A 23,129-nucleotide genomic window follows, 5' to 3' on the forward strand; every position below is an offset into this window, starting at 1 on the left:
GTACTGCACCAGGGTGGCCAAGCCTGCTCTGGTAAGAGAGTGCGTTACCGGTTCTGGTCACCGGGGTCAGGCCGTACTCCAGGCCTGTTTCTGCAATTTTCTCAACGCACGTTTTTTTTGTATTTTCCGGTGGAGAATTGCGCGGCACCGGGGTTTGAACCACGGTCCTCTTGCACGGGAGGCAGATACTCTACCGTCCCCGCAGGAGTTAAAATAAAAAATTATTATATGGGGTTTCACGTGACAAAACCACTTTCATATTATGAGGCACGCCGTAGTGGAGGACTCCGGAAATTTCGACCACCTGGGGTTCTTTAACGTGCACCTAAATCTAAGTACATGGGTGTAAGCCGCAATAGTTACCCTTAAAATTGTGCACAATAAGAAAGCAGATATGCCGGAAAATTATTACAGTGCACCACAACAAACATGCAATTTAGGAATCAAAAATGAAGCACGAACACTGTTTTATGCCCCCTGAGATATAAACCAACGACTCTCAACTTACGTAAGCCCTATCTAGTCATAACACTTCTTCGTATCTGAACTATTCACGGGCGACGCGTGCGACAGTGAAAATACTTGTGGATATAGTGAAACAGTGATTTAAAGAGGAGTGCTGTCTAGTGGTTTTGTTATATTTCTGGTGGGAGAAGTCACGACTAGTCCAGGGTTCGTGATTGTGACAAGACCGACCAACAAAGCTGGCGCATGGCCGAATCACCTACGGCAACAACAAGAAACAAAGACGACCGAAGGAATCCAGAAATTTCAGGCAACTTTGTATCGTTTTCTGAAATACTGTAGAAAAGTCGGTTAGGTTTCTTATTTTAAAGAGTACTTATAGTTTCCTATAAATCGCAGCAACCTTATTCGACGGTTTTTGGCGTTACACTGCTAATGAACTAGTGTGGTTTAATGACAGGCTTTGCGTGAAGTATTTTTTTTTACTTTCTCATACAAGCCGCACAAATTTTTGAGACGAAAAACTGACGTTTCGTTGTACGCAGCATTTCGTTTAAAGTTTTGCGAGTTGTATATTACTGATTGAGCCATGTCGGTAATTGAATATTTGCGCAGAGGGGCACAAAGACAATGCGTGAAGCTTCTACGGTCATTTTCGCAAGAAATTTCCATTGAGACAAGTGACAAGCGTCCGATCATCAAATACATGCTACGTCAGAAATTTTCCTTATAATGTACATCGTTCTTGAAAAGCAAATGTCACTTCTACAGCAAACCTCGTGGCGTAAGTGTTGTTATCTGACAATTGGCACAGCGTTCAAATCGATACTGCCATGCTAGATTGACAGCCTTAATTTAAATCATTCTCTGGTACGGCACGTGTCATTTCGCCTTAAATTGAAACAACGTGTGGGGTTGTTGTTTTGCTGATTGTCTGTGAACTAGATGTTAATATGTCTGCAGGCTTGAATTCTTGTAGAACATTTATTGCACCATCTCTAGATATTATACACTAGAGGCGTTGTTAATTGGTTTTGAATAGAACAGAGCATTTTACCTAGGAATTTGGTTATAATACCGGCCGACAGAAGAAAAGAGCAGATCAGCAGCTAGTACGATTGAGTGCTCATTGTAGCGTAATTTTTGCAGTCAATTCGCTGTACCATTGAAACCACTGGCGGCGAGGCTACGATACCCGCCAGCAAAGTCCTTTCCTTGAACGCACTCCGTACTGAGTGTACTATTCGCCGAGTGGCTCTCCACTTGCGACGTTTAGATTTTCCAAAGTCCAGTTCAATCGAGTGAGCTGTCCGTAACGTAAATTAACTAGCCCGCTCAACTACGTAAGTGAATTCAAACAGGCACCTTTAAGAGCGCATTTCAATATATATATATATATATATATATATATATATATATATATGTCGAGCAAGCAAGGCAAGGAAACCTCGCTAATAAGGTTCTGCAGAAGTTCATAGAGATTGATTTCATGAACGAAAACATTGCCATCCACCTGAGTGTGCAACGAAGCTATCTTAGGAGCTCATACGGGCTTTCGACAACGCTTCGGAGAAAGAAATTCTCGCAGTTGCAAAAAACAATTATCCTGGTCTGTGGGTCAAAGCCGAGAGCGATGACTTTTTGAGGTGTGAGCTCCATTATTGGAGCGAACCAGGAGGCACCATATCGCCGCGCGAAGTACACATAACCGAAAAAGACTTTAGTTAAATAAGTAGAAAGCACTGCAAGAGCACCACAGGTGCACTAATATTCATAGTTATAACAATAATAGTTATCTGGCAATGCATTACTATACGATGATTACAGATCTTATATTTGAGCTTGAATTATGACAATGCAGAACCGAACATTTTGGAAAACTGTTCGCTGGACGGCAGAATTAGTTGCAGGATACCCTATAAAACAGTTTGTCCTACACGCAATAATCAACCAAATTTTGTAACTCAATCGACACCTAATTGCAAGAACACCCAGGGTCGTTTTGCTCGTAATAATAGTCTTTTGTTAAGGTGGACTTCAAAGCTTTCCAACCTTATTTTTTAATATTATCACACTAACGAAAAATGAAGAACGAGGTCCGGTGTTTTTCTATGTACCTCCGGAGAGTACGTGTACTAAAGTTTTCGCCTTGCTTTATTCACGTCAAACGTCCTGTGTCCGCTTTGCATAGCCATACCTATCTTCACTGTTGTTTTGCTCGCAAATGCCAGAGAAGGGACACCAGCTGCCGGAAAGATTTACGTCGACAGGAAAGCAAAATACGATATGACAGAACCGGAAAATGCAAATGTCTTTGCTTCATTCATTCTACTTAAAACGGCTGCAACCAAAGCGCTTAAGGTGTTTCTGCTTCGACCATTTTACTTTGCACACGTGGCTTCATAGCTATCGACGGTGAGTGGGGGCATTTCAGTGGCGCTTGTAGAAATAGATGACTTACCGTATTTTCCGCAGACTTTTCTAAGCTGTGCCTTCATGTTAGTGGTACTATTGGAAATACTATGTAGGTGACCATTTTAATTTCCTAAAAAAAGTTTATAATGCACCTTATTCGATATAAAACGGCATTGTTATTACCAAATTCATTTGTAATTCTCATCCAAATTCTCCGCTTTCGTTCAATCTGGTACGCTACCAGACGACTCGAAGTTCAAGGTGCTATCAAAAAGCTTCTGTAGAGGCGAAAATTTGTAAGGCAATTAATACGCTAATATTCGGATAAATGCACGGCTCCCTCAAAGTTTGGTCGGCATGCCCGTACTTTATTACATTTAAAGGTGTCTTCGAAGACAAATTATGGTTATGTATTATTTCAGGTATCAAAAGCCGCAGAAAATGTCGACATTTCCTGGAATGCTGAAATGCGCCCTATTTTTAACAGGTAAGTTCGCAGCTACTTCACTCACATCCACAAAATTTTAATTATGTACATCACCAGCATGGCCTCATTCTAGAACAAATATAGTCCCTAGTATTACGATTATACAATATCGATAAACCACAACTTAGGAACACGAACTGGTATCTTCGGGATCAGTCGGATCTTCGGCCTCGGCACCCGTATGGGAAGTGCTTAACGCCTGCTTCACCTCCGCAGTGGGTCGGCCCGGTATTGGACCATCTTTCGGGTCGGTTCACGAATGAGGAGCGTTTAGCACCTGCTTCACTTCCGGTGATGAGCGGCCCGCTATCATACCATCTTCGGGATCATCATACGTGGAGGAGTGTTTAACGCATGCGTTGCCTCCGCCGCAGTTCAGTCCGACATTACACCACCTTCAGAATTATTTTTTTGCAGGCGGACACGATAGTGGGGAAAGTAGCCCTCCACAGCTTGGCTATGAAACTCACGAGCCATTCCACTCAGTTAAAGTGGATGACCAGTGAATAAGGCGCAACACAGAGGTCACACGGAATTTTGAGCCAAGGTACAACACATTTATTGTCCTCATCTGTGGTCATCGTGACGGTACAGGAACGCACATACATGCACGTATCACGTCTGTTGTTATACGTGTCCGTCACGTAAGACAGTGAATGTCTTATACCCCCTTAAGCAATGACCCAAATCCCCGTAAACGCGGCCTCCCCATTACGACGACAGAAGTGTCACACTACGCTGCAATGATGTGCGGCAATGGAGCCAGCTGCAGGAGAATACAACGACGAACGCGCCAGCAGTGGCATGAGTGCGTTCGCTTATTGCGTCGAGATGCGCCAATGAGCCAGCTGTGTAAATCGACGACGCTCGAGCCATTTCTGATGGTGATGTTTTTTTCACAACGAAGCCAGCTGAGGACGAAGACGTAGACAATTAACACGCGAGCAGTGACACATGCGCCTTTGCGCCCATGGCGCATGTAATTTTGCAACACTCCTCTTTCGGGAAAGTTGTGCAAAACGTTCATCTGTAAGAATCAGTCCTTTGCCTTCTCCCTGGAAGCTATTTCCGTCCAATGCGTGACAAGGGTAGATCAAGAGCGCTTTACTTACTGGTCCCCGAGTCTACAGGGTTATGGGCCACTGAGCTGGAATGTCTTCTGCACTATCACCAGGGTCGGCCCACATAATCGTAATTTTTACACACAGACGCCACGAAATGATGAAACTTCGACTTATAAAGCTTCGTTGGAAAAAAAAAATAAGACAGAGTGAGAAGACATGGTTAGCGTTACTGTTGTCAGATTGAATATAGAGAGAAGTCCTGTATCTCACTCGCTTCGAGGAAGAGATGCAAAATAAGTGCGGAAGTACGCCCAGATAGGACAATTTTTTAGTGTCACAAACTCAACGTTCGCTGTGTGTATCTGCAGAAGGCCTTATCCGTCCCCTAGAGATAAGCCTGCTGTCGAAGAAGAAATCTTCACTTTTACACCATGTGTCATCTTTGTCATGCCGGGATCTTGGTTGTTTTCATGGGATATGTGCTCCCCCTTTCTTTTTTGGATGTTGTATGCCTCAATGGCAATGCCCGGCATTGTTTCTTTGTTATTTCTATTATAGTTCTTTTGTAAAAATATGAAATATCTGTTTTATGCAGGAATTGATTGCAGTTACAGTCTTTTGCAATGTTGAAACAGGAATATTGTGCATTTCAGAGGATTATTTTTGTAATATCTATTTTTCTGTTACTTGTTATTTGGTTCCCACTGCAAAATTGCAAGGCCCAAATACAACCCGTTATCGATTCTACTATTATTTCTTCCTAAAGGTGATTGTCTCTCAGCTAGCATCTTGTTCCTTTCTATGTACTTTGAAAAGGTCGGGTGGCTACGGTTTTTTATTTATAGAGCGATTATCCCCAATAATAAAACCGCACTGCTTGACATTCGGATCTATCACCCGATATGGACTGCAAATCGCCCATCATGCTGTTCATTCTCCAGGGCACAAGCAATTTATCTACCCTGCCCTCACAATAGCACGATTCATTCCCTATATCTATCATTGTATTGGCAGTTATATCTTCACGGACAGCTTACTATGGCCAGTTTTGTGACCCCTCGATTAGATAGACAGTGTCGTTGCAACTGCCAAGCCATCGTTATCATGGCACCCACTTTTCTTAAAGTTCAACCTCGCCTATTGACGAATACAACAGAGCGTTGCCGACAACAACTGATGGGGCTTATTGCAAGGCCCTTGCAACACAATTCAATACGGACATGAATGCACTATTCACTATGCTTGGGCTCAGCAGTAGTGGTGTTTACATTGTGGGTTCGGCACCTTACAACCACTCTGAAAGTGGTCGCATTTATTGCATGATTAGAATTGGCCACAGCCGGCAATACTTTAGTAAAAAAGAGATTGTCTCCTTCCCAAAGAAGGAGTGTTCTGTGAAAAAGATGGTAATGTCCGCTGGTTGGATGTCCCATTGCCGCAATAGATAAGTACCTAGTTAAAGAAATAGCTGAAATCCACGTACGGTATTTTTGTATGTTTGTACCGATTTTGTTGTTACGCCGCACACATTGGGCAAATGTCAGCGCTTTATCAGGAACAAAAGTGACCGGTCACCCATTCTACGTCTTTATTTTTGGCTGTCGCTTTTGCGCAGACGAATTGCTTAGCACACCCGCCGTTCTTGCTCAGTGGCCATGGTGTTTGTTTGCTGAGCACGAGGTCGCGGGATCGAATACCGGCCATGGCAGCCGCATTTCGAGGGGGGGCCTAAATGCGACAAAACCCGTGTACTTTGATTTAGGTGCACGTTAAAGAAACCCAAGTGGTCGAAATTCACGGAGTACTCCACTACGGCGTGCCTCATAGTCAAAAAGTGGTTTTGGCACGTAAAATCACATGATTGATTGAATTTCTTAGCCCGTGTTCGTAGAGCAAGCTTCAAGTAATGAAATTCTTGTTTGAGGAAGTTATCACGTAAATAGTACACTTCACTAGAAATCCACGTGGCTGTGTTGCTGAATTTATTGTGCAGAACAGTGCTAGGGGCGCAAAGCAATTATTAGAGTACCGATTTTTGTGTCGTATATATAGCAGCTACACGGCGGAAAAATACACCTACAATATTTTGCAATGCACAGTGGGTAGAGGTTATTGTTTGAAGTATACAACGTTTTTGAGGAATCATCGCAAACTCTAAATTGTGTTCATGCGCCTCGTAAGATTGTGCAGGGGAAATACATGCACCGCAGACTCGTCCACACCCGGGATGTGCATTTGCAACACGACATGATCAAGCGTATCATAGTCACCCAAGGGCAGCAAACACGAGAACAATGTCAATGAAAATGAATGTTTTCATTTACATATCTAAGACCAGAGTAAACGCAGAACGTATCAGGTTTATTCGCCAGACTCCTGCATTTTATGCCGTCTCGAACGTCAGCTATGAGGGGCAGAGGCTATGAGAAACGGTGACAGAAGTATAATTTCGAAGTTTCGCCCTGAGGACAAATAATTGACAACGTTAGCGAGGATTAGCGTTGGGTTCGACTTCGCCGGCCGTAGTTTTCAATACGTGCGTCGACAACATGGCTGGAACTGCACGCAAGGTTGCTTTTCCTGGAAAAAAGAGACCGTGATCTCGCAACCACGTTGTGTGCGAAAATGCTATCGTCATGAGCGCCACAAATGGCGTTGAAAATCTTGCAGCTCGGCGCTGCCAGAGGCGAGACAAGGTGAGAGGATAGGCTAACCACAGGCATTATTCAACTCCCAGTGAAATATTAGATTGTTTAACAACCTTGGTGAGGGTACAAGCGAAACTGCATCACTTTGATATTGGGAGCACAAATATTGTTTTGCGTTTGGCCGGTTCATGGGAAAAGGCATTTAGTGCAAATAAGATATTTCATATTTTTCGTTCCCTCTGCCATTGCCGATATTCTGACCGATAAATGAATCATGGCCATAAAATGCGGTCGGAACACGTTTCGTGCTTCACTATTACGGCATCATTCTAGCATACTTCACAATCAATGTGTACCAAAGCAACACGCTTACCCCCGCGTCAAAGATGACAATTTGCCAAGAGTGTCCATGAGTGTCCAAAAATATTTAGTGCATGAGGAAGAAAGGCATTTTTTAAGTGCAGTTGCTCGAGAATGCTGATTGTTTTTCACGCAGATACGTGCGTCTCAGTGTTACCAATCTTTTGATGTAGCTTGAAAACTTGAGGAAATTTTACTACAGGTGGCGTCCTATATACTCCAAAGAAGCTAACAGTTTGGTCAGAAAGACCAAGCTTTCACTGTGCAATTGGTCAAGTATTTACTGAAAGAGATTGAAAGCACTTCAAGACGAGTAAATACTGCTTTTCCCACAAGAGCTTGTACTTCCATCATTGTGTGGAAAACTGCGCCACGCTATCGCAATAAAGACATCGTTGCGAGCTAGCGAACTCAAAGGAGGAGAGTTTGAACGAGGCAAATTGTGGATGGGTGATGTTTGGCGCTTTCCTCGCAAGGGCGAAATTCGAAAACTCCAGCATGGCGGTTGTTCCTCAAACGACGATTCAAGTACATCTACGATGACCTTAGTTTTGTGTAATACTTACCTGCACAGCTCCGCTGTAACTACCACTCGATAAAACATCCGTTTAAACGCTATCTTAGAGCGTATTTTTACCTACGTGTATATCGGTTGCTTTACCAGCGTAATTGGTCTTATATTTTTCATTGTCTTCTGACTAAGGCCCAAAGTGTACCTTTTATAAATTAAATACGTTCAGTTAAAAAAGTCAGGGAGCCTCAAGCGCTAATTTACCTTTTCAAATGTCTCAAATAAAAAGAAGTGGAATATCAAACTGATCGAAACATCCACTTACCTGAATAAGGAACATCAAAATTACCTCATTTAGCTATAGACTTTAGATCATAACTTAAAACTGCGAACTGAAAATTTAGCAGTAGTGAAGTAATGCCTGCGTAGCAAAAATCAAGACTAGCAAATGTTTTTGACACCTCTGAGCGATAAAATTTGCCACAAAAGGCCTTCCGGTTAGCAATCGAAAAAAAAAAGCTTGCACGACCAGTCTATTAATATAGCACTTTGAGCATCATATCATTACCTAAAAGGGTTTCGGAACAGTATTTTCGTAAGCGTGCTAATCTTCAGATTTAAGCTGAAGCGGACAACACCACACATTTATAAAGTCTTCGACTTCATTTCTGTGCTTCAATAAGCACCCCTACTCTACAGTTCAACATGTTAACGCAGTAAACGTTTATTACCTAGCTTGTCAATGACACTTTTCCCACCGGTTACTTCAGAGTCTCCAAAAATAAAACTAGAATTGTAGAACATCACAATGGTTCCCATGAGATTTTTATTGCTATAAGTGTAAGGGAAATTAACAGGTAATGCGTAGAAGTTTTCCACTGTATTGCTTCTCGGACAAAAATTTACCCAGATTCTGCTTTTTCAGTGACTCTCCTGATGTCTATCAATGTAGCGGAAGCACTTGTGCCGCTTTGGACCCTCCAAGATGGGAGAGATTTGAACGACCGTTCCGATGTTGAATCGAAGCTCGAGTCTTGAAGACAAATGTGCTAATAGAGCTAAAACACACAAACAATAGGACGACTGTGTTATTAGCCACAATAAATAAATGGCTTGGCAAACAAGCGATACTCTGAGTTTGTGTGAAAAAATTAGCAGCTTCAACAAAGACACAATCTCGATCGGTTGCGATCTCCATACAGCGATGCGTAACTTGTTGTCTGTGTGTTTTGATCTAGGTAAAAGACACCCGTGTGATGTGGACAATAGCTGAGAAATATGCTGCAACGTCTCACGGAAATTTTTCAGTTGTCGACAATATTTTTCCTTCTAGTCTGCTTTATTTCACATTCATAAAGCCCACTTCTAATAAAAAAGATAACACACCTTAGCAAAATGCTTTTACTGCGAGATCAGCTAGTTTCTCGAAATACACACATTAATATTTCATTATACCTTACGGGGTCCAGAAGGTATTGAGTAATGAGGGCGAATAAAGATATAAGGGAATGCAAAATATGCAGGGAAAGAAACGGAAAGCAACGCAAAAGCCTAGGAATAAAAGTTGCAGCATACAAAAGTGCAAGGTACAATAAGTTATTATTAAAGAAGTATATAAATGTAGCACAGGTGTCGGTTAAATGACTTAAGAGAAATGCATGGGTTCAGAAGGGATATCGTAGCCATAAACAGAATATTGAATAGAAATAAAGTATTAATAAAGTTACGACGTTCCATGGGAGGTCGATGACGAATTGAAGGCATCTGTTCCTCCCTATGTGCGTTCATCTGTACTGGTAACGAATATTGTTTGGTGTTGCGTCGGTAATAATGAAATAAGGCTAAAATGTCAATTGAACGACAGGTATACAATGACTGCAGAGAAATGTGTTTCATTTTTGCTATGCTTGAGTTACGTGTAATGAAGCGAGCGCGTGTATTTTGCACGAATTTAGGCAGGTTTATTAAGTAGTTTTGTTATGGAGACGATGTCGAGGCTGCATATTCTGGATGCGGTCGCACAAGTGTTGGCTAGGAACGTTTTCTCACTCTATTAGAGGAATGCCGGCATCTATACCCCAGTGTCGTGGCAGCTTTGGTACAGAAGCGCTAATGTGCGTTACCCTTGGAAAGGTACGCGTGAGATGTATATCTAAACACTTGTATGACGATCCGTGAGACACTACAGTGCAATTACGAGATACGAGGTATTAAATTCGTTACGCTTGTGGCTCAAAGAAGTACCCTTTCTTTTATTCGTGCAAAGTGCCATTTGCCATTTATTACATCATATGGAACTAAGGATTACGCTTGTTTTTGAGGGCACGATAGTCAACCATGGAATTGATGGAGTGGTTAGCCATGATGTTTTCCCCTAAGAATCGTAGGTGACACGATATCATAGTTGACAGGTTGTTAGTGTATATAAGAAACAACAAAGGGCGAAGAACTGTTTCTTGAAATACACCTAAGGATACGTCATATAGTGGTGAGATAAAACCGGTAACTGTTGTAAATTTTTTGCCGAAAGGATTGTCTCGGAGCCAATGACAGTGGATAATACTCTAGGCAAAAATTACGTAGTTTCGTAAAAATAACTGGAATGCGCAACGCAGTGAAAAGCTTCATCAAAATTTTAAAAAGGTGGAGCCAGTGTGTATGTTTCTTGATGTTGAAATCCAAATCAGAGAAAAATTGCAGCAGTTGAGGGCGAAGATAATGACTTCCATAAGCTGTGCTGTTTAGGAAAAAAGAAAGAATTATCATTGAGGTCACAGTAAATGTTAAAGGCGATAATATGTGCCAGAAATATACAGCAAATGTACTTCACTGAAATTGGACTGTAGTATAGAGGTGAACTGATATTTCCGACTTTAAACACAGGGATCATTTTGGCAATTTTCTAGTTTGAAGAGAGCAAGCCAGATGCTATTGATTGCTGGGAAAGGAGGCAAAGAACATCACTGGAGTTGGATACGGTACTTATTGATATTTTCGAGGGAATGTTCTCAACACTAAGAATTGTAGAAATATTTAGGTTAGCAAGTAGATGAGCAGTACCTGCAGAGGTGACATTAATAGGGATCATAAATTGTCAATCCTGATCAGGAACAATGACCAAGTAGGAGTGATGTTGCGTTGGGAATACAGATGCAAAGTATCATTAAATGCATATGCACAGTCACTGACTGACAGTTGTGGATGGTCATCATTGCTGAGTGAAATATGATGACGTGCTGTTTCACTTGATATCATGCGCGAAAACATTTTTTGATGGCGTTTTAAGAGAGAGGAAATTCGTGCGAAAAATATTTGCCTGTATAAAAGTAGGCGGCAGTACAAGACTTTGGCATTACCTGTATTTTTTCAAGCCAATGACATCTAAATAATGTTGCCCTATTTGTGCAGTCGTTTTTTTTTTTTGATGACGACGAACACTTTATTGAACCAATCTTTCGATTTGTCTGTGGAAATGAAGGGGATCTATCGGTTAGCTAGAGGATGTATGATGTTCCTAAAAGCACGCAGTTGTGTTCAACAGACCTGTCGGAAAATGCGGCCAAGACATTTCGAAGGAAAAATTTGCCGGGTTGTAGTATCTCGAAATGTTGACGGGACATTAAACCCTAATTGTAAAGAGCTTGCGATCACTGAACCCATCGAAGTGCAGAACTTCAACAATCGTTTTAGGTGCACTAGAGGAGACAATATATCGCATGTAAGAACTACGACATGCTTAATTTGTCGCCTGAAAAAAAGTTGGTGTCTAAAGTAAGGCAGATAAACTGCACTGAGGCTCCGGCGCGAGGACGACATATCGGACCAGTCGAGTTGCGGGAAATTGAAGTCACCAACGAGGCAATCGACTACAGCTGGGAATGTTCAGATGGCAGAATATCATACTCGTGGGATGTTTATTATTGATCGAGTGATCATATTGTGGCGGACGGTAACAGAAGGGAGCCAATACCTTCGTCGATGACCTTGCACAAGCGGCCCACACTATTTCGAGAATCACGTAATGTATTGTATGATGATGTATGAAGCGTAATGTATGATGTGATGCCAACTATTCTTCATTGGCGACAAGGACAACGCTGCCTTACTTAACGGAGCGATTAAGCCTGTATATCTTGCATGTATTTTGGTGGAGGAAAATTTCATTGTGCATTACATCTTTTTATAGCCAGCTTTCTATCAGCGCAACATAATTGCCCTTAATTCATCGTAAACAGGACACACCGCATCACGCTTTGGCTTGGGTGACAATAAGTGATAGTGATAACCATCGATTAGTGTTGTGTGGCCTAGGCAGCCCCAGAGTGCATTTGTTCTTGCCTATCTTGCTCATAGTATAACTGAGTTAGGCGCGAAGGCTTTGTTGTCAATACGAAGATTATCAGCGATTAGTTAATTCCATTCTGGTTTCTGGCGAGTTCGAGTTCTTTGAACCTCGATTACTTGGTTCGCAAAATATATCGTTGCATATAAAACTATTCCAGTCTTTCAGCTCTTGTGCGGATGCCAGAATTCACTGTTTGTCTAAAAAAAACACCACTCTTGCAATGATCTGTCTTGCTGGTTAACAGTGAACTTTCCCAAAAGATTCACACGTTGAAATTGGAATTACGTTGCAGCAGGTGCTTGTTAATTAGAGCAAATGGTAAATATTTTCTGCTCCAAGCCATCCTAGTTCTTGTTCTCATCTTGTTTAAGACCAAATAACGTAATGTTTGACCGACGTATTTTGTCCTCGGCATCCTCATATTTCAATCGAACCTATATATATCGCTTTGTCTGCGTGACTCTACCTTGGCTTCTAGCGGTGTAGCTATGTCGGAATACCGCTTAAATATCATATCTGTCGCATCTTGTTTTTTCCTTGAATCCCCTCAGTTCATGTCGTATTGCCGTCTGACCCGACTCACGCCTGCGTATAGCTTACAAGAAAGCAAAAAAAAACGAGTTCTATTTTGTTGTCAGACAAAAGTTCACCGACGAACACAGGCACCTTTGGGCGCCTTTACATCATCCGAGCCATTCGACAAAGTACACATTGAAATTCAGGGGCCATGGCCACCATCACACGGGAACACCGAATTTATGACCTGCATAGATCGCTTTACCCGACTGCCAGAAGTTGTCCCTCTGCCCAACATCCCTACTGAAATTATGTCAAACGCGTTCGCCGCAGGCTGGGTTTCGCGATACAGCGTACCGTTTATTGTTGCAATCGACAAAGGACGTCAGTTTGAATAGTCACTGTGTGTTCCCCTGCGTTACTGTCTATTGTGTTCGTCATATTGCTCTGCTCCTCCAAGATGTTCAACGAGTACGAACTCGCCCAAATGTCGATCCTTCCATTATTCAATACCCTCCTGCTGCGCTTTGAGGCACTTTTCACACACACCGCGGCACACCACCCCATCGCCAATAGTCTTGTTGAACGTTTTCACTGCTCCATCACGGCGTCACTCAGAGCGCCGCCTGACGCTACACATTTGTCCACATCCCAACGGCTTCTTTCGCTAAGTCTTAATGCTAATTTCTAAAAAGAAATTATTTTCTTCTTTATCTTCCTTTTCTTCTACATAACTATCATATACTGTCATCCAAGATTAAATATGGTGCAATGTGTCCTATTCATGATGATTTAACTGCAATATTCTTTCAATGACGGTAACCTTGCTACAGAAAGACGTAATGCACAAAGAAATATTCCCCCGCCAAAGTACATATAACATGTGCAAGCGAGATGGTTTCGTTAAGAGAGCTCGTGGTGTCCGTACCACCATTGAAAAAGCGCTCGCATCGTATAATACATATTGCGATTCCTTCCTTGCACATAGTGTAGGCTCCTTTTGAAAGGGCGTCAGTGAAGCTATTGGCCTCGAGCTCCACCACTGGAAAAGCTGGCGCCACCGTCGGCGTGACGTGCTAGGAGGGATCACGTGGACATAGCGGCCGCGTCGGCTGCTTCGGCAGCGCCGAAGCGAGCTGAAAACGAGGTTAAAGTCTCTCGTATGCTGCGGTCCTCATTAGGTGCCGAAATTTTCCCGCTTCGAGCGTCTCCTTTACAACGCTTGAAAGCACTACAATAGGTAGTGGCTGCCTTTGAAGGCGCGCAACATAGTAGCCTACTGCTCAGTGCCGCAGGGCCGAACGCACGTAACAGAGGCCGGTGTCAGCCTTATTCACACGTAGCCGCAGGACAAGAAGCTGCGTGAAGTTTGGCTCGCGAAACATAAAACCGGCAAACAGTCATCGGCTACAACTCGGGTATGCAGCAAGCACAGACGCGAGGAACATTTCTGCTACGGCGCACGGTCTGCGATGTTCTGAAAACGTGCACTGAGACGCTCGCCCGACTAATGTCATGACGGTTTGGTCTATGAACTTGTCGATGCTATAGCTACTGGCAAGTTGAGTGGAGTGGAAAGGCAGCGGTAAGAAGGACATTAAAAAAAAGCCTGGCATATGGTCATGTTTGTGTTATGAATTAATGCATGCACTGGATTACAAAAAAAGAGCAGCGGGAAATTGCACGCTGAGAACACCGATAAACATACAGTGCGACGCAACTCGAGAAATAATATTGAAAGGTCAAAGAATTTAGAAGAAAAAAAAGATTGAATCGTCGCGACGGCACATCACAGTCCCGGTAGGCGTCGAAGTCTCCACAATGAAGTTATCTTTGAACAGCTCTGATAGCGCCCACGCAACAATGGTTGCTTGTATTCTGTCAAATGCTCATATTCTGCGGCCTAAAGCTCATGGCGCGGTGCGAAAACGCGCGCGCGGAGGAAGCGAAACTGTGCGCGGACAAGCATCCAGACCTGCCGGTCGCTGGGAATCTGCGCGATCGCTGCATTGAGGCTTCGTTCTATTTCGCTCCATTTAGCTATAGAAACACTATAAGAACATATTTCACATAGATTCCTCACAGCGTTTAACAACCTTTCACGCAAGAAGCTGGTTCGGGAGCCTCCATCGCGGCGACCGCGCGCAGTGGCCTTCACGGTACGTATTCGGTAAAGAGATAGCGTCTGTAAACGATTGTGTGCTTTCAGTTTGCCCAAGGTTATTATTTAGACAGTAAAAAACTTCTCTCCTTTCGAAAGTACTTACAGAAATGTCCGGGAGAGCTCGCGCGTGCTGTTTTCAGTGAGCGCTGACAGCAAAACCTATGAGGAGCGCGCCACGTGATCCCTCATACTACGCCAGCGACGCGCTTCCGCTAGATGGCGACTCCGTAACTCCTCGCCGCCAATAGGTTGGATTCTGCTACCGTCCACCTGAATCTGATCACTCGTTCATTACTAAACTTCTCACGAGTATTCATTCTGCCATCTAAACATTCCCAGTTGAAATCAATTGCCTGGTTGTTGACTTCAATTTCCGGCAGATTCACAGGTACAGTTTGACATCCTCGTGTCGCGCCTCAGCAGAGCTTATTACCCTTACTTTAGAAACAATTTTTTTGAAGCTATAAATCAACCAATTCGCTCTTCTTATATATTATATCTTGTCTTCACCAGTGCACCGAAAACGATGGGTGTTGTTTGGCACTTCAATGGATTTAGTGATCAGAAGTGTTTTCATCATCATCATCATCATCATCATCAGCCTGGTTGCGCCCACTGCAGGGCAAAGGCCTCTCCCATGCTTCTCCAACAGCCCCGGTCATGTACTAATTGTGGCCATGCCGTGCCTGCAAACTTCTTAATCTCATCCGCCCACCTAACTTTCTGCCGCCCCCTGCTACGCTTCCCTTCCCTTGGGATCCAGTCCGTAACCCTTAATGACCATCGGTTATCTTCCTTCCTCATTACATGTCCTGCCCATGCCCATTTCTTTTTCTTGATTTCAACTAAGATGTCATTACCTCGCGTTTGTTCCCTCACCCAATCTGCTCTTTTCTTATCCCTTAACGTTACACCTATCATTCTTCTTTCCATAGCTCGTTGTGTCGTCCTCAATTTGAGTAGAACCCTTTTCGTAAGCCTCCAGGTTTCTGCCCCGTAGGTGAGTACTGGTAAGACACAGCTATTATATACTTTTCTCTTGAGGGATAATGGCAACCTGCTGTTCATGATTTGGGAATGCCTGCCAAACGCACCCCAGCCCATTCTTATTCTTCTGATTATTTCCGTCTCATGATCCGGATCCGCCGTCACTACCTGCCCTAAGTAGATGTATTCCCTTACGACTTCCAGTGCCTCGTTGCCTATTGTAAATTGCTGTTCTCTCCCGAGACTGTTAATCATTACTTTAGTTTTCTGCAGATTAATTTTTAGACCCACTCTTCTGCTTTGCCTCTCCAGGTCAGTGAGCATGCATTGCAATTGGTCCCCTGAGTTACTAAGCAAGGCAATATCATCAGCGAATCACAAGTTACTAAGGTATTCTCCATTAACTTTTATCCCCAATTCTTCCCAATCCAGGTCTCTGAATACCTCCTGTAAACACGCTGTGAATAGCATTGGAGATATCGTATCTCCCTGCCTGACGCCTTTCTTTATTGGGATTTTGTTGCTTGCTTTATGGAGGACTACGGTGGCTGTGGAGCCGCTGTAGATATCTACCAGTATTTTTACATATGGCTCATCTACACCCTGATTTCGTAATGCCTCCATGACTGCTGAGGTTTCGACTGAATCAAACGCTTTCTCGTAATCAATGAAAGCTGTTTATAAGGGTTGGTTATATTCTGCACATTTCTCTATCACTTGATTGATAGTGTGAATATGGTCTATTGTTGAGTAGCCTTTACGGAATCCTGCCTGGTCCTTTGGTTGACAGAAGTCTAAGGTGTTCCTGATTCTATTTGTAATTACCTTAGTAAATACTTTGTAGGCAACGGACAGTAAGCTGATCGGTCTATAATTTTTCAAGTCTTTGGTGTCCCCTTTCTTATGGATTAGGATTATGTTAGCGTTCTTCCATGATTCCGGTACGCTCGAGGTCATGAGGCATTGCGTATACAGGGTGGCCAGTTTCTCTAGAACAATCTGTCCACCATCCTTCAACAAATCTGCTGTTACCTGATCCTCCCCAGCTGCCTTCCCCCTTTGCATATCTCCTAAGGCTTTCTTTACTTCTTCCGGCGTTACCTTCGGGATTTCGAATTCTTCTAGACTATTTTCTCTTACATTATCGTCGTGGGTGCCACTGGTACTGTATAAATCTCTATAGAACTCCTCAGCCACTTGAACTATCTCATCCATATTAGTAATGATATTGCCGGCTTTGTCTCTTAACGCATACATCCAATTCTTGCCAATTCGTAGTTTCTTCTTCACTGTTTTTAGGCTTCCTCCGTTCCTGAGAGCATGTTCAATTCTATCCATATTACACTTCCTTATGTCAGCTGTCTTACGCTTGTTGATTAACTTCGAAAGTTCTGCCAGTTCTATTCTAGCTGTAGGGTTAGATGCTTTCATACATTGGCGTTTCTTGATCAGATCTTTCGTCTCCTGCGATAGTTTGCTGGTATCCTGCCTAACGGAGTTACCACCGACTTCCATTGCACACTCCTTAATGATGCCCACAAGATTGTCGTTCATTGCTTCAACACTAAGGTCCTCTTCCTGAGTTAGAGCTGAATACCTGTTCTGTAGCTTGATCTGGAATTCCTCTATTTTCCCTCTTAGCGCTAACTCATTAATCGGCTTCTTATGTACCAGTTTCTTCCGTTCCCTCCTCAGGTCTAGGCTAATTCGAGTTCTTACCATCCTGTGGTCACTGCAGCGCACCTTGTTGAGCACGTCCACATCTTGTATGATGCCAGGGTTAGCGCAGAGTATGAAGTCTATTTCATTTCTAGTCTCGCCGTTCGGGCTCCTCCACGTCCACTTTCGGCTATCCCGCTTGCGGAAGAAGGTATTCATTATCCTCATATTGTTCTGTTCCGCAAACTCTACTAATAACTCTCCCCTGCTATTCCTAGTGCCTATACCATATTCGCCCACTGCCTTGTCTCCAGCCTGCTTCTTGCCTACCTTGGCATTAAAGTCGCCCATTAGTATAGTGTATTTAGTTTTCACTCTACCCATCGCCGATTCCACGTCTTCATAGAAGCTTTCGACTTCCTGGTCATCATGATTGGATGTAGGGGCGTAGACCTGTACAATCTTCATTTTGTACCTCTTATTAAGTTTCACAACAAGACCTGCTACCCTCTCGTCAATGCTATAGAATTCCTGTATGTTACCAGCTATATTCTTATTAACCAGGAATCCGACTCCCAGTTCCCTTCTCTCCGCTAAGCCCCGGTAGCACAGGACGTGCCCGCTTTTTAGCACTGTATATGCTTCTTTTGGCCTCCTAACTTCACTGAGCCCTATTATATCCCATTTACTGCCCTCTAATTCCTCCAATAGCACTGCTAGACTCGCCTCACTAGATAACGTTCTAGCGTTAAACGTTGCCAGGTTCATATTCCAATGGCGGCCTGTCCGGAGCCAGTGATTCTTAGCACCCTCTACTGCGTCGCAGGTCTGACCGCCGCCGTGGTCAGTTGCTTTGCAGCTGCTGGGGACTGAGGGCCGGGGTTTGATTGTTGTGTTCATAGGAGGTTGTGGCCAAGTACTGCACCAGGGTGGCCAATCCTGCTCTGGTGAGGGAGTGCGTTACCGGTTCTGGTCACCGGAATCAGGCCACACTCCAGGCCTGTTTGTGCAATTTTATCAACACGCGGATTTTTTTTTTTAATCCGGTGGAAAATTGCCGGCACCGGGATTCGAACCACGGACCTCTTGCACGCGAGGCGGGTGTTCTACCTCTACGCCACCGCTGCACTTGTGTTTTCAATTTGGGCTTAATGTGCCATCAACATTTCTAAATACTGCAACCCTAAGAATGGATGATTTCATTAGAGCCAATTTTAAAGAAATAAATAACACACCTACGGTTTTTCAGACGCATGTTCTTGGCCTCATTTTCCGATAGGTGTGTTGAGCACAAATGGGTTCGTTTTAAGACCACCATACGTAATCCATTTCCCGAATGTGTCGCCTCTATTTCCAATACAAATATACGCTATGGTCGAATAAGGTGTTCCGTCATTATCGAAATAAAACAAAAAAGTCTGTACGAAAACGCCACGCTCACGAACACTTGATGGACTTTGGAAAAATACATTGCATGCGTAAAGTCATATTGTTCTGCTCTCCCTGTTTACGAAAACAAATGTTTTTTCTCATGACTTCCGTTTCATAAAATGCAATCGCAAAACCATTTCGCACGTGAAATTTTTTGAAACCGCTAGCCATCATATTTCACTGATCAACTGACTGTCCAGGCTTCCAAAGAAGCATGCTAAAGGATTCTAAAAAAGAAGGTTAAATCACGGTGACGAGCGTCAAATATGCGTTGCTGCTTTTCTTGGGAAATGGTGAGACGCAGGCGTGCCACATCTCGTGCCTCGGTTGCTCTAGTTATGGCATTTCGAGCATAATCTGACGTTGTATCGAGGACGACTGCGAAGATTGTGTCAGACGGTAGCATCGGCTCGCACATATTAAAAAAAATGGAGAGAAAGCAGCGGAATCATGACGGGACGTATTCTAATCCAATGTGACGAATAGCGGAAGGGGATCCGGTGTCATGGTTGTCGGTGGAGGGCTACACAGCGAGCATTACTGCGATATTTCTAGTGAGCCGTTCTGTGAGGTCTGCGGGTCATACGCCATTGTAAACTTCTGTTTTGTGGCACCCGTGACAAGATCTCCTGGACGAGCTGTGAGACCAAGTAATAGCCACGGTCGGTAAGCAGTTGCGGCAGTGCGCTGTGGTGTAGTATCACTGCGTCGACAAGGAAGTCAGCGGCGTCGGTTGACAACTGGTGGGGAGAACCAGTGTGATCGCGTATTGCGTGGTGTAATCCGTCGCAACTATTATCCACTTGTTGCCACTGAACGATAGAGCAAAAGGGCAGATTAGTTTTGTGTCTTCTTTCTTTTTCCGCCTCAGTGCTGCCTTCAGTTGATAGTCGGCGTTCGTGTTGTCCACTTCTCTAATCTTGTTTCCTGTCTGCACGCCTCACCTCTTTTGAGTTTTTCCTCACCCCAATGTCCGCGCACTCACATGGTGGCAGCGTTGCCTAGCCCTCATATCGGATCCGTCAACGCTGCTTTCTCCTTTGAAACCTTTGGAACCATCCGCCGACTCATGGCTCAGATGGAAGACGTGGAGAAGTGAGTTCGAACCATCTTATATGTTAACTCAGTTGACAGAACAATCAAAGCAAGTGCAAGCCACAACCTTACTCGTTGTGGCCATAAGTTCAGTTCCGGGAACGCTTCCAATAAAGTTCAACGAGGAAATAAATTGCCTAGAAGACCAAAGAGTCATTACCCAAGTAAAGGAGCCTATTGAATGGTCTATTCCCATGGTTACAGTTTTAAAAAAGACAAAGTGCACATTGACATGGATTGAGCGGCACTTAAAATTCCTACTGCACGAAAATTATCCCATACCAACTCTTGAGAACGTGTGCCGAGATTTCTTGGTGCAAAGTTTTTTTTCACTTTTGACGCCGGATCTCGTTTCTGGAAAACAAAGTTGTTACATTCTAGTTCGAATCTTTGTACAATGAGCAGGAGGTATGGCCCTACCAGTGCCTCCGCATGCTTTTTCGCATTGCTTCCGCCCCCTGCAAACTTTCAGGAGGCAATGCACCCTATGACAGAGGGTTATACATAGGTGGTATTCTGCTGTGTAAAAAAAATGAGAGAATACAACTACAAATTAGAGCAATTGTTGAGTCGTTGCTGGGAGCATAACTTAGGACTTGAACTGAAAGTGAAAAAATGCTCGCTTTTGTAGCATGAGTTTCGTTACCTGGGGTGCATGTTTGCCACCGAATGCCTAGAGGTGGACCTGCAAGACATCCAAGGAATTCTGGGAATGATAACAGCTAAGAACGGCAAGAAACTGGAAGCTTTTCTTTGAGCAATGGAATGTGTACTCCGGTTCACCTGGAACATGTCTCTCGTAACGGCCGTTCACCGCACTTTTATAAGCAAATATGTTACGTGCTTATGAACCAAAAATCCTCAAGAAAGCTTTCACAAGAAAGCTTTCCCAAACGGCTCCGGTCTTCGGCTATTTTGACTCTACGAGACCAGTGTCCATATTAGTCGACACACCTCAGTTGGGTGTTCGAGCAACCATTTTGCAAGATGGCCACGCCATTGCATTTTCTTCTAGGTCACTCAGAGATATGCAGTAGAGACACGCACAAATAGAAAGGAAACGCTTGCGACTGTACATGGCGGAAGAAAGTTTGATCACTATTTTTTTCGGTAAGAAGGTAACTTCTGAAACAGAGCACCGACTTCTACTCTCCATATTTTCCATACCAGTACATCAATGCACCCTACCCTTGCAGCACATGCGTCTGACATTGAAGCGGTAGCCTACCAACGTGATACAGAAGCCTGGAAAGGAACTGTTCCTTGCCGATGCTCTATCAATATTTCCCAGCAAAGAATGGATGGAAGAAGATGCGGAGCACTTTACATTAAAGCTGCTTTATCATGTTTCAGCCTTGAAGCGCAGTCTTCACGACATGCTAACAACAACAAACTCTGTCAGCCCCTTGAAGAAGCTCCACAAATAGGCAGTGCCAACTTGGCCCCATATAAAGCAAGAAGCTCCGAAGACCTTCCCTGCTTACTGGTGGTACCAGGAGGATATACATGCGCAAGGTGACATTGTTTCCGCAACTACAAGGCAATCGTACGCAAGTAAAAAAAAATGGAAATGCTTAGACGTCTGCACTACGCGCATGCGAGAACAGAGAAATTGAAAGTGAGAGCAATAACGGTCATGTTCTGGCCCACCATGTCGATTGACATTGAATAGTCTTGCAAAGTTGAAAGGTGTGCCGGAAATACAAGCCGAGTAACAGATAGATGCCACTTTTAAGCTATGACGTTCTAACCTTGCCAGGGCAGGTTGTAGGAATGGGTTTGTTTTAAAGTGGTGGGCACCAGCTCGCCTTCATGGTTGATTTTTAGGCTTTCCTTTGTGACGTTCTAGAAATTCGCACATGGCCACGCATGCTCATGGCATGGTGTTCCCATTTTTGGTTCTTCCATGGATTGGCAATGAACGTCTGTACTGTACAACAGCCCGCCATTTTGCAGCGGAGGCTTCAAGGAATATTTGCGAAAGCTAAACATTACGTAGGTTATTTCAAGTGCGTAACATCCTCGTTCCATTGGATGACATAAAGAGCGGTTCAGCGAGCGAAACTTAAAAAAAGTAATCCTTAACATTTCTGACTTTCCTGCAGGTTTGCTCGAGTGGAGCAACACTCCCCGTGATGACGACCTCAAGCCACCTGTGCACAGGCTGATGGAACGACGTACCCGCACCCTGCTTCCCTTACCAAAAAGGCACTTAGAACACCAGACATTATCCAGCAGCATAGCTCATGGACGACTTCACATCATACAGCTCGACCAGAAAATCTGCTACAACCGTGGTAGCAGAAACTTGCCACTTATCCGCGTGGCCAGGTGGTCACTACGTACAGCCCCGTCTCGTGGAGCTGGTCGGCAGCTTCCTTCCTGAAGCTAGCTGACGAACATCGATCTGTGGCTCTGCGAACGGCGGGTGCTCAAGACGTTCGTTGCACAACTGAGCCCATTAGGTTTGCAGACCACCAGGATTCATTGTGTGGCCCTTCAAACGGTTCACGAAGAAACCGCAGAACCTGTGCAAGTGCTACGCCGAAGCGCAAGGCAAAGACGCGAGCTCTGCCGGACTTAACTATTAAAAATGTAAACAAGGAAGATGTAGCAGCATCACGTAGCATGACATCGTCCAACTAAGCATCAAGCACGATGCATGCATGGGCTACGCGTCACATCTGTTTCACCCCTATAATCGCCTTTACCCCTGCAATAAACTTTGTTCATCACCCAACGCTGGATCTTGCTTTAATTGAACAAATCTAGCCAAAAACCAGAATCCCCTAAATGAAAAAAGTCACCGAGTAAGCAGCGGCTGCAGCAGGGCTTATTTAGCTTACAGAATTGAACGAGCATTAACCGCGTGCGAACAGTTAGGTGGGAAAGTTTTAAGTGAATAAGATTACAAAGCACGCGACCCACGTGCTCCTGCGCACTAGCAATATTGTTTAAGGTTGTTTATCGCTTCATTGATTA

At 43.9% G+C, this 23,129-nt stretch overlaps 1 protein-coding gene across 2 annotated transcripts in view; it reads left to right on the forward strand.

The window, feature by feature from the left end:
* The window catches only part of LOC135914303 (uncharacterized), a 106,218-nt gene extending 83,343 nt beyond the window's left edge, over positions 1–22,875 (forward strand). The window contains exons 1-3 of one of the 2 annotated variants that reach the window (XR_010568265.2): positions 2,844–2,880; positions 3,303–3,367; positions 8,876–9,032. Coding sequence is in view for 1 of the 2 variants with exons in the window: in XM_070522853.1 (XP_070378954.1) it covers positions 3,303–3,367; positions 22,253–22,533 (346 nt within the window). In the remaining variant the exon portion in view is untranslated. Of the gene's footprint in view, positions 1–2,843; positions 2,881–3,302; positions 3,368–8,875; positions 9,033–22,252 lie in introns of those variants that run through there. The other variant, XM_070522853.1, reaches the window with a different exon arrangement.
* The last annotated feature ends 254 nt before the right edge of the window (positions 22,876–23,129 follow it).

The sequence above is a fragment of the Dermacentor albipictus genome, chromosome 8, assembly GCF_038994185.2.
Source record: "Dermacentor albipictus isolate Rhodes 1998 colony chromosome 8, USDA_Dalb.pri_finalv2, whole genome shotgun sequence".
Classification (NCBI taxonomy): domain Eukaryota; kingdom Metazoa; phylum Arthropoda; class Arachnida; order Ixodida; family Ixodidae; genus Dermacentor; species Dermacentor albipictus.